Below are 12485 nucleotides of genomic sequence, written 5' to 3' on the forward strand. Positions count from 1 at the left end.
TTTAGCACAGTTCTTACTCCAAGACAGGATATGCATGATAGACCACTCAACCTGGGGGTTGTGCTTCTGTAGCCATGGAAGTCCAAGTACAATAGCATGGGTAGCCTTAGGAATGACAAGAAATTACATTTCTTCAGAGTGCAATGCTCCTACCTGGAGTTTAACAGTTGACGTGCAGTAAGTGATGGAACCATGAGGAATAAGACTGCCGTCCACAGCCGACAGTGACATTGGATGGGACAAAGTCACAGTGGGAATATGATGCTTGATGACATAGCTTTGTGTTATAAAGTTCTCAGCAGAACCAGAATCCAGGAGAGCAGAAAGAGAATAACGTTTATTGGCAAGAATAAAAGTAACAGGAATCATGTGGTATTGAGGGATGTATTCCTCCTAATCTTTTCCCTCTCTGAGAGATTAGGAGTGACTGTTTGGTACAAGAAGAAATTATATGTCCAACTTCACCACAATATAAACACAATATAAACATAAATTCGACTGACATCGTCTTTGATGTTCTTCAGGCGGGAGACAGAACCTGCCAGTTTGCATGGGTTCTGTATCAGGCATAGAATTTTTTAAAACAGAATGCTCTTGGAGGCACTAATCAATTTTGATGAACAAGGAAATAAGGCCCTCCAATTTAGATGGAAGATCGCGGGCTGCCAATTCATCCTTTATTCTGTCAGAAACTCCATTCCAGAATGTGGCTATAAGATCTTCCTCGTTCCATTGCACTTCTGATGCTAAAGTTTGAAATTGGATCACATATTGACCCATAGATTTACTGCCCTGGTGTAGCTGTAATAGGTCTCTAGATGCTGATGTAGATCTTCCAGGCTCATCAAATATCTTACGGAAGGTGGTAATAAAGTAAGTATAAACAGACAGTAGTGGGTCAGCTCGTTCCTATAATGGGGATACCCAATCCAGAGCTGGACCCAGGAGCAAGGATACGATATAAGCAAGCTTGGCTTTGTCAGATGGAAAATTGGCAGGTTGCAAGGTAAAGTGCACGTCACATTGGTTTAAGAACCCACGACATAACTTGGGGTTCCAGTAAAATTTATTAGGAGTTGGTAGGTGAAGTCTGGGTGTTAAAGGTACAAGTAAAATAGAATAGATAAACCAGTCGGCGCTAATTATCAAAAAGTGGAGCAGGACTTAATATGATCGATACAGCTGCTGTTCCAAAGAAACTCTGTAGTTTCTCAACAAAAGAATAGTACCATAAAATTATAAATAAGGAACTGCGCTAGACCAATCACCATATATACTCAATAATTTAATATAAAATTAAATGATTTATTCAGACATATAATATAATAATCACATTAATGCATGGGTCCCAGCATAATAAAAACATAGACAATATACTCATATAATAGTCATCTCAAACATCAATATGAATATAAATATGAAATAACAACCTTTCCTAAAGGGAAAGGCAGTTGCTGGTAAGTTAAAAAGTCTCAATGACAAAAATGAACGATCCAAAAAATTCTCTAATGTGGAATATAGTGTGAGAGTTCCAATTTTGTTGCAAAGAGATGATACAATATTGTGAAATAGCTTTCCTGAAAAAGTGCAACAATGTCTCTGTTAACAGTGATGGTGTTCACATAGATTCCATAATTGATTGCCAGAATAAACTGTGTAAACAAAATGCTGCTTACCAATGCAGCATGTGTGGTGGAGCTTGTCAAGCCATTCCAGTAATGCTGTGGCTCACCCCCAAGTCCGTGCTGGATGCCGATACCTCTGTGCAATGCACCGGCTGCAACCCCAGTAGTTCCGCCCCAGGTATCACCTTAAATAGGGTACCACAGTATTTTGTCTAATTTCCACATTTATCTTTGCAAAGACATCAAGAAGAAAATAGTGGTGTGTCCTCCAGAAAATCCCTCCTTCCCCAAACTACACTCTTCTTTGGGATCCAGGCACATTGTTGACAGTTGCCATGTTGACATTCATAATGCCGACACTATAATGTTGATATGGTTCAACATTTCAACCGGCATCATGTTGACATTCTCAGAATGCCAGGAGGGTTAGGCACTAAGAGGAGGTTAGGATTTGGCACTAAGAGGAGGTTAGGGTTGGGCACTAAGAGGAGGTTAGGGTTGGGCACTAAGAGGAGGTTAGGGTTAGGCACTAAGTGGAGGTTAGGGGTAGGCACTAAGTGGAGGTTAGGGGTAGGCACTAAGTGGAGGTTAGAGTTGGGCACTAAGAGGAGGTTAGGGTTAGGCACTAAGAGGAGGTTAGGATTAGGCACTAGAGGGAGGGTTAGGAGTAGGAAGAAAATGCTAACACAAACTGCTGCTCTGTCAGAGGTCGGCAAAGGTAGTGATGGTCACAAGACCACCAGGAATCTGAAGACATGCTGGAGGTGCTGCTACTGACAGGACCATGTAAGTAACCATAGGACAACCAGGGACACATTATGTCAACAAGCTATCATGTTGACATGTCATCCATATAGTCAGGAGCAATGCCAACATGGTTACTGTTGACATGCAAACCACTGCATGCCAACATTTCAACCATGTTGACATTCTCGTGTAGACCTAATGCATCTCTACATAACTGTCAACCTAACATACCATATCCTCCTTCTTTACCCCTTTATCTCAAATAGGGCTTTATTTATCAATGAGTTTTATCAAATACAATGGAGTGATAACCTTGTTGAGTATGATAAATGGTGCTCCAGCCAATCAGCTACCAACTGTAATTTTTCAAACAGATGACAGTTGGGAGCTGATTGGCTGGAGCACTATTATCATATGCAATGAGTTTTATCACTCATTGTGAATGATAAAACTCATTGATAGATGAGGCCCATAAGCTGAATGCTGAGTTAAAATTCTAGTTTTGTTAAAGGAGTGTGAATGTGGGAGCCATTACTATTACTATTTAGCATGGAACACCACCAATCACCCAATCTGTATCCATGGATGCAGACTTTGGCCTTGGCTCTCTCTGAAAATGGTGGCGACACACCCCCATGTCTGGGAACACAGTGTCCCCGCCCCTTAAACTCCTCTGCTCCCTATGTCTCTGCCTGTCAAGGCATACAGGGTTGCATGTGATACTGCAGGACCCTTTCTGCACATACCCAGAACAAGTCCTGGGCATGCACAGTATCCTGATAATTGGAAATCTACATGGGGCTGAACATCTTTGTCCACTGCTGAATCAGCCCACATGACTTGTACTGAGACGATAGTTATATTAACAATGATACAGATCTTACATAAGATCCTGTAGGGTACAGCCTGGATGTCTCAGTCCCTCACACAGAACTTTTATTCCAGAGTCCCCCAGAGCATTCCATGACAGGTCCAGTCTGGTCAGAGAGCGGTTTGTAGTAATAACAGAGCGGAGGTCATCACAGCAGGAGGAGGTCAGACCACAGTCCTGTAACCTGATGAGAGATGAAGGATCTGCATTAGCTAATTTCTTATAATGTTACAGCCTCACACTCAGCATGATGTCACAACTGAATATTTACTAACTTTATATCAAACCTTACATCATGCAAACATAGCTGTTTACAAATGATTAAGGCAAAATTCGAAGCAACGAGACTATATATCAATAGGCTAATGCAGCATAATGCAGTAATATCTCCAGCATTACTAATGCAAAATACTGCAGATCCTATAATTTCCAATGGGTATTGCAAAGTGGAGCTATTTATCAAGCACATAAATACCTAAAGTTTTTCTAGCTGGTCTCCAATTGCTTGGTAAAAATGATGTGTGATACAGGTAGGTTTTGATATTTGCAGAGTAATTTAGGGAGATACCATTAGATGACACAAACTTTTATTGTTTTATTGATAGATAGCAGGTACAGCCGTACTCGCTGTCACATGTAACTGGTAATGGATCAGAGCTTGAGCAAAGTGGTGTTTTATACAGCTCACCAGCTAGTGAGTGTATGCTGCTTGTGGGTAGTGGTGCAGGATGCTACAATAGCTTTAAATGCAGGTATTAACCAGGTCTCTCACATGAGCTAAGTAGGAGACTACTGTCTCCCACCATGACACTCTACACAGTGCACAATAAATGTTGGTAATGATATATGTGCAGGTGTTGATATTGCAGAGTTATATAGGCACACACCAGCAGATGACTCACCCTATGAACAACCTAGTTACTTAATCATTAGTGTTGGTTTACTGAAGTATAGTAGGTACAGCTGTATTCATTGTTACATGCACACTGGTAATGGAGCAAAGCAGAGTCCTATAGAGCTCACCAACCATTGAGTGCAAACTGGTATCTGTGCAGTGATGCTGGAAGAGCTTTAGGAGCAGTTTTTAACCAGGTTCTCTTTAGGAGCTAAGTAGAAGACTACTGTCTCCCACCATGTCATTCTTACACAGTAAAGACAAGGCCATTGCACATGCTCAGTAGTGAGCTCAGCAGCTATCTTGGGACAGGGCATGAAACCTTCCTGGAGAAGAGGAAGACTGGAGTCTGTGAAGTAGTGCACTCCTCTTTCAACACCCCCTTCACTACAAGCTTCCTCATGTTAAACAAACATTTAAATAAAGCTTTCTTGCAACAACCTGTAAAATTAATTGGATTGAACACATGAAAAGGCATCGTATCACGTGGCTTCTACTCCACTTTTTTTTTAGAAACATAAGTGAATGCAATGTGACCCCTTTCGTTAGTACATCCGCAGGATTTTTCTTGTGGACTACATCAACAGATCTCTTTTCTACAAGTTCACAAATGTCCTATCACAATATGCTTTGATGTTCTGTGATGCTTGATGCTATGTAACAAATTGATAGCACTTCTTTTGTCGCAATCAACGTTGAAGGAATTTTTAATGTTTATGACAATGAGATCACCCAAAGCTTCAGTATAGGTCTTCTGGTCGACAAATATGGAACACTTCTCTAGATGTTGCTTGATCCTTGGGCCTAACAAATAATGCGCTGGACCTTTAGTAGGTCTTTCATTTTAAACTTCTGAACAAGTAACTACTTTTCTTTTCAAAGTCTTCTTTCTAGCCTGCCAATAGTAGGTCATCAACATATACAACAAATAATTTTTTATATATCTATTTATAGTAGAGACAATGGTCTGTTTTTGACTTGAAACCCATTTTTTGTAATACAGCATCTAATTTTATGTACCAATATTGGCAGCTCTGCTTCAGGCCACATAGTGCCTTTTTAGAAGACAAACATCTCCTTCCTTGAACATCTCATTATAGTGTACTTTCAAAAGTTCTGAGAAGTCTTCCATTAGGGTTTATTCAATAGGTGTTATGTCCTTTAGGGCAACTGTAGGAGAATGGTTCTTGACATAAACTACTATAGACATGGCTTCTACCCAATACTGCTGGTCTATGCTTGTGTCCTTTAGCATGTATCTTGCTCTCTCCACTAGTATACATTTTGCTCATTCACTGACACAATTTTGCTCAGGAGAATAGGCAATGGTCAATTAATGTTCTATCCCATATTTCAGTAAAAATTGTTCCACCTCTTTGTTAAAGATATTCTCCACTATTATCAGAGTCTTGAGTCTAACCTGTTTAGTTTTCAACAAGTAATTTTTGTCTTCTGCAATCTCGCCACTTCAGAGTTTTGTGAAGTCATCTATAAATAGTATTTGTATTTACTCACAGACTTCACATCCATTGGACTACACACATCAAATGTACTATTTTAAGTGGATTTGTAGCTCGGTTTGTTGATTTTGGAAATGACTGATGACTTTGTTTCCTTCAATATAGTTCTCATATACAGGTTTCTCTGTGTTAGTCACTGACATTCCTGAGACCATCACACTCTGTAGCTTCTAAATACGGTCAAATCCAAGGTGATAAAATCTTCTATGCTAGAGTTCCAGTGACTGTGACTCAGTGTTCATCATCACGGAACAGTACTGTATATCAAGGATATACAATTGCTGATATCTTGCGCCTGTTGCTATGGCGGCCCCTTTTCTGTTTCTCACAATACACTTTCCTTTAGCAAGTAAAGTCTGTAACCTCTCTGTTCTAGGGCACTGATGGAGATAAGATTTGTTCCAATGGACTTCCAGTGGGCAGGCTAAATGAAATGGCTGCATTTTACTGAGCTCCCTGAGTCTCCTCTTATACTGTGGACTCTCCTTACCACGGCTGTCAGTGCTCGGACCTTGGACAACAGCTGAGGTCACTGGGATACTGCCAGGCAAGTGTGGCCAGGGTTCCCTGTGTACACTCTCCTGCCAGAATCTAGCCATACAGAGAAAAGCACTGACCACAACCACCATCTTGGATTTTCAGCCAGGCACCTCTTGCTGCCACCTCCCTTGCCCATGTTGCCCCGACACTGGGCTTCTCAGCCTCCAGGCTCCCTCCAAGCCAGCTAATCATGCTGCAATTGGAGCAGAAACAGGACAGCATTGATATAAAGGGATTACAGCATATCAGTCCTCCACTGCTCCCCCTGCTCTCACTGCAGATGGCTGCTATATCCTTGCTGCTGGCATTTATCACAAGTGGGTGCTCCACTGCTATTTCTTTACTCGGTGAGGCTGCAGCTTTTATTTTTATCTCACCTCCATATCTCATAAACCACTATAATTATAGAGAGTGGTCTTATTTTCATATAGTGACACTAGTATCTCTTCTGTTAAGGAGAAATTTGTGTCCAAATCCCAGAGAGGCCCCAGAGGCTCGAAAGCGGCTAAGAATAAGGATAAGCCAACTGTGTCTGGAGCTTCTTCCTCCCCCTGAGGATCCTTTTAAAAACCTGTTTGAAACAAATATAGTGCAGAATCTGTACAAAAGGCTAAAGAAATCTCAGATATCATATCACTCTTAAGCGGCCCATACATGGTGCAATTCAAAGTTGGTAAGATGTGTTGTACGATTGCCCTTGAAATTCTTGTCAAATAGTGTACGTTTGATTGTCCTGATCTTACTATACGATGTATAGAAGTGTATAACACATTGTACTCAAGATCATAGATCTTACTCTTTTTCAGTAAGATCTACGATCCAACTATACGACTGCGGGGTTGTGCATCGGTATCGTATACACACAAAAACTACACACAATGTGCACGATTGATCGTTACGATTGATCGAAATTGTGCACATCGTGTAAAAAAAAAAAAATTGCACCGTGTATGGGCCGCATTAGTCGATCAAAAGCTGGCACCCCTAATAGAAGCAGTTAACTCAGCTGTCACTCAACTGTCACAACACTCTCAGCAGTTGACGGAAGTCAAAGAAAGAGCTACAAGAGGCTAAAACCCTAGTGTTATGACCAGAGCATCCTTACCTGCTGTCTTGTGGTCTCTGCCTGTGTGAGCGTTCTGGCACGGTCCTACCGGTGGGGGTGCTGGTTCCTGGAGGTTGGCGCGAGGTGTGCGAGGAGGTCCCGGGGGAACAGGCTATGCTGGTACAGGTAAGACTTGCAGCTTCTCCATGCTGCAGACTGCTGGGCGCCACCATCTTGGTTTTGGGCATGTGACCTGAATGGGCCAATCAGGTTGGAGCCTGCATGTGACTCTCAGCCTATCTTGCACCTTCCCATGGTACTTAAGGGTGTCCAGCAACCCTCTAGTTGTCAGTGCAACATGTTCTCAGCCTTGCTGTGTGAGAGTTCTCTGTGCTCCCTATCCTTGGTATATTGCAGTCTCAGCAGTGTCTCGTTTGCTTCCTGTCAGCATTCCAAGCAGTTCCCAGGATTCCTGCACCAGCTATACCCCACGTCTCACCCTCCACTGGTTACTGACCAGCCGCATGCACTCAGAACCCACTGCAGTTTACAGACCTCTGATCATCAGCATACCTCTATTGGAATTTCTTCCCTGTCAGCTCATTAACAAGCACCTGTTTCTCTGCCTCACCTCAATTGGACTCATTCATTACCAGACAACTGCTTCTACTGGATTTATTTTATTAACAGACACTTGTTTTGCAGTTCCACAGCAATTGGACTATTATTTTCTGCCAGACATTTATCCTCAGTTCACCCATGGACTTTTATTACAGTATTTATATATTTGTTTAATTCCATGAATCTAATTACTCCCATTAAACCAGCTGCCTTTCAGTTTAACAAGACCATTCCTGCTTCGACTCCTGATTCCATCCCAGGTTCAAACACCCCCTAGGTCCTGACATCTAGTACATACCCATGAATCCACTATTACAGCACTACATGATAAATTGGTGGACCTGGAAAACTGAAACACGTGCAACAACCACAGATTGTTTGACCTTCCTGAATCAATGAAACTCAGGGAACCCCTACCACTTGTCTACTCATGGCTACCTACTACTTTGGGTCTGAAAGCTCCACTGAATTCCAACCTAGTCGAGAGGGCACACAGAATCGGCCCAAACCATCAGGATCCACAGAAGCACTCAAGACCATTTGTCAGGGACCCGTACCCAATATCCCTGATATGGGGGTGCAATCTCTGCTATAGAGAGAGAGCCGTAATACAAATACCTTACTTACCAAACTGCCACCACTGATGGGAATGATTTAAAGAGGCCACTGGTCCTCTATTTACTCAATAATTGCACAGGCTCGGCAACAAGATTCCCACACAGTTAATCTGTTTGCCTCCTGCTAGCAATTATCACAGTTATTGCATAACCTCTCCCCAAGTGCACAGACGGGCGTCCAAGACGACCACACAGTTTGCTGAGGCCAAACCTCTGCTTCCCATACTTAATAGATGTAGCGTCACCCTAGTGGACTAAAAATCTCTTCAAAGACCAGGTTTCGGAGCATATATGAAATAAACTAATAAAGAATACTTTATTTACAAAAGGAGTACAATGCTTAAAAAGAATGTTACAGAGAAAAGAATGGTTACAAAGGTACATACATGTATAGCAATATTAACTAAAAATGGAATACTTGCAAATTAACACTCAGCTAATTTGCCTGGAAGGGACAGGAAGGAATGCAGGGACTGCAGGTTAAAACCTCAATGTACCATTGACCCCTCAGGTTGAACACAGAACCCAGGACTTCAATCCCTTTTATCAGAAGAGCATCACACATAGGGTGATGTCCTACCCATCCGCTCTGATTGGTGGATGAGATAATTGGAGGACAGGAACCTCCCAGCTAGCTTCTAAATCCCTTTAAACTTAGAACAGAATAAGCCAAATAACTTCCCCTGCGGATGGATTACCTAAAATATGGGGTGTTCCTCTTACTGGTCCTTATTTTATCTATTATACAAGTGTAAATATGATGGGCTTGTGAGAGTGCATTCCTGAGATATCTCATATCTTTAATACTGTATGTCCCAGTGATCTGGGAATCACACACAACCTGGATATGGAGTCCAGTTTTATGTATATAATTTTCCAAGCTTCCAGCTATCACTGACACATCAATTTTATCTCATAAACCATCTCAAATATGAATTTGTTTGATCTGGCCATCTCTCATCACACCTGAATGTCAGCCTTGTTACTATTTGTTTTACCCCCTATGGTGCTGACTGTCTATAGATGCAAACACAAAGGGCTGAGAAATACACATGACAATTTTACCATAAAAGACCTGTCATCTTTAAGATCTTGAATTATGCCAATTAGGTGTGAATGATGAAGGCTTATCATAAGTCCATATCCTTTTCCTTGAAGGCCACAAGTTGCTCTTGTGTATGCAAACGCCCACCAGTGAATCATAAGATGCCCACTTGCGCACATCATCTCCAGGAAGTCCATCGGATGTGCTCGCAGCACTTAAGGTTGACTATACCCTACCGCAAGAACTGCGAACATTTGAGAGTGAAATCCCACCAAGTGACGTGCACTATGACGCTGCCTTTTAATTATTCATGCCTCTGAAACGGCGTTGAAGCTCATAAGCGCACCTGTGATCGCACCTCCACTCCCCCGCTACTAGTGGCCTGCCCCTGTTACCACCCACAAATGGCCTCTCTTGTCACTCACTCTTCTGGGCTGTCTATGCGCAGTGAGTGACCGCATCCCAGTCTCTCGTACTTGTTCACGCACTGCGATACATATGCATGCACAGAAGAGCGACTATTGGCCAACAATGAGCGATCGCAAATAGCGAGTGGGTCTGAATCAGACCCTATATCCTTTCTGTTTTTTTACGGGACACTTACACTTTGCATTCCATTATTTGACCTAAAGGACATTGCTCCTTGTAGTATTGAATATTTGTTTTTGTTCTATCACATATATTTTACTCAACAACCCTTCAGGTTGTTACACTTGAATCTCTGTTGGTATTACTGTATATATGAGCAACCTTATTGGTCGCTCTACTGGGTTCTTAAAACAAAATTTTTTGTTAGGTTTTTCAAGGCACTTTATGCCCTAAAGATATATTAGCCTGTGTTTTATTAATTTTCATTTTGCTGTACGCTATATTTTAAGGCCCCTTTGGTATATTTTCATATGTTATTTGTTTGGACGGAGCATTCCTCCTACTTTGGGATGGGATCCTCAGTGGAAGTTGATAGATTTCTCCCACTATTTGGTTCCAAATAAAAAAAAGTAAACGCCATGTTAATCATCAGTTTTGTATTAAGCAATGGTTTACTATACTTATTATTGGACAGCTGTGTAGAGTTCATTTGAAATTTTGTGTTATTGAATCTCATGACCTCATTGGGTACACTTCGTTGTCTGGGGGCGTGGCCATGGGATTGAGGGTCCTAGAGGCAGGGGCATAGGGAGGGCGGTTACAGTGGAGCGCAAGCTCCAGGCGCCAAAGGTTACCAGAGGCGCTGCGCAATGTGTACCTGGCAGCTGTCTAAGCTGACAGCCTGCCGGGTACCAGCATTGAACTGTGAATGCTGGCCTCTGAAGTGATCGGAGGCTAAGGAAGCCTCCAATTGCTTCAGAGGCCAGCGTTCCCAGTGATGCAGCGCGTGGGTGATGTCCGTCACCCATGCGCTGAAGAGCCTGCACAGCCGTGCCTGCTGGATCTAATAAGATCCAGTCATGGTGGCAGCGGCGACAACATCTTGAATTACGGCCGCAGTGGATCAGGTAAGTACTATGGGGGTAGGTACTGGGGGCACACTATATGGTACTGGGAGAGTACTTTAAAGGGGCAGAACTACAGGGGAGGGTGAACTACAGGGGCACAACTACTGAGGGCACACCATATGGGCACCTATACAGGGGGCACTGTATATAGGGGAAACAACAGGGGGGACAGCATGGGGGACAGAACTACAGGGGCACAACTACTGGGGGCACTGCATATGGGCACCTATACAGGGGGCACTGCATATTGGCACCTATATGGGCACCTATACATGGGGCATTGCATATGGGCTCAACTACAGGGGGCACTGCATATGGGCACCACTACAAGCTGCTGCCCCATATCTTTATTTCTCTTTACTTTAACCTATTGACCCACCACCTCCCTGGAACACTTGGGGGGGGGTGCCATAGCACTCACGTGCTCTGGGTGCCCTGGCTACTCCTCTGCCTAGAGGTTACTGTTTTAATTCTATAAGCTTCTTTTTTCTTGGTTACAGGTCTCCTATTTAAGTTTCCTGATACTTCTGCAATTATTGGCCACAGTGTTTTCTCATTGCATTGATCCATGTCTGAACAGTTGAGGCTGGGGGATAGGCCTATGATAACCCCACATTTTAATTTGGTCTCATGGAATGTGGATGGCCTCAACACGCCCATTAAAGGCAAAATTTTTTGACACATTTACACCAGCTAACCACGGATATCATTCTGCTACAATATACACATTGGGTGCAGGGGAGTGAGAGTAATCTTTGGGCTAGTTGGATAGGAGAATGTATTATGGCATCTTACAGATCCACATAAGGTGGGGTAGCAATTTTACCTCATCAAAATTTACGTTATACCATTTTAGATAAGTTGGTGGATCCTGAAGGTCGATATCTGCTATTAAATCTGACTATTGAAGGACGCACTTACAAATCTTAGCACAATGAACGGTGTTTTGGCAGGTGATTTCAACTCAGTAGATGACTCTGTGGATATATCTCCAATGAATAGGCCCCATCCACCGTCTTGGTATTATATACAATCCCTCAAGGGCTTATTTCAATTATATGACCCATGGAGGCTTTTACATGGGTCAGAGGGCACCTTAACTCACCTTTCTCAAGCTCACCAATCACTTTAGAGAATTGACTTTTGCTTATTTCAAATTCTCTGATTGCACAGGCACGTGCAGCAGAGATTCATGATATCATCATATCGGTCCATGCTGCTATTTCTTTGGACATGTGGAATTCCTCAGAAATTACCAACAGATCGATTGAGAAGATTTCCAGACTATTTAGCGAAATCAGAAGATTTCAAGCAGCTCTTAATGATGTCGCTCTTTGGAACACTGGCAGAATAATGAGCTGTTTTGGGGAGCATCAAAAGCTGTTATGCGGGCCATATCTTGCAATATTGGGCTCGTTTAAAGAAAGAATCGAAAAAACATTACCAGACATTGGAGAGCACAG

General features: G+C 42.5%; 1 protein-coding gene across 1 annotated transcript in view; it reads right to left on the reverse strand.

Moving 5' to 3' along the window:
• Positions 1–12485, reverse strand: part of LOC148500718 (NACHT, LRR and PYD domains-containing protein 12-like) — a 147575-nt gene that overhangs the window by 32476 nt on the left and 102614 nt on the right. The window contains exon 9 of the mRNA XM_088451439.1: positions 3257–3427. Coding sequence (XP_088307565.1) covers positions 3257–3427 — 171 coding nt within the window. The remainder of the gene's footprint in view (positions 1–3256; positions 3428–12485) is intronic.

Source organism: Taudactylus pleione, unplaced genomic scaffold, assembly GCF_031769625.1.
Source record: "Taudactylus pleione unplaced genomic scaffold, aTauple2 ptg000547l, whole genome shotgun sequence".
Classification (NCBI taxonomy): Eukaryota; Metazoa; Chordata; class Amphibia; order Anura; family Myobatrachidae; genus Taudactylus; species Taudactylus pleione.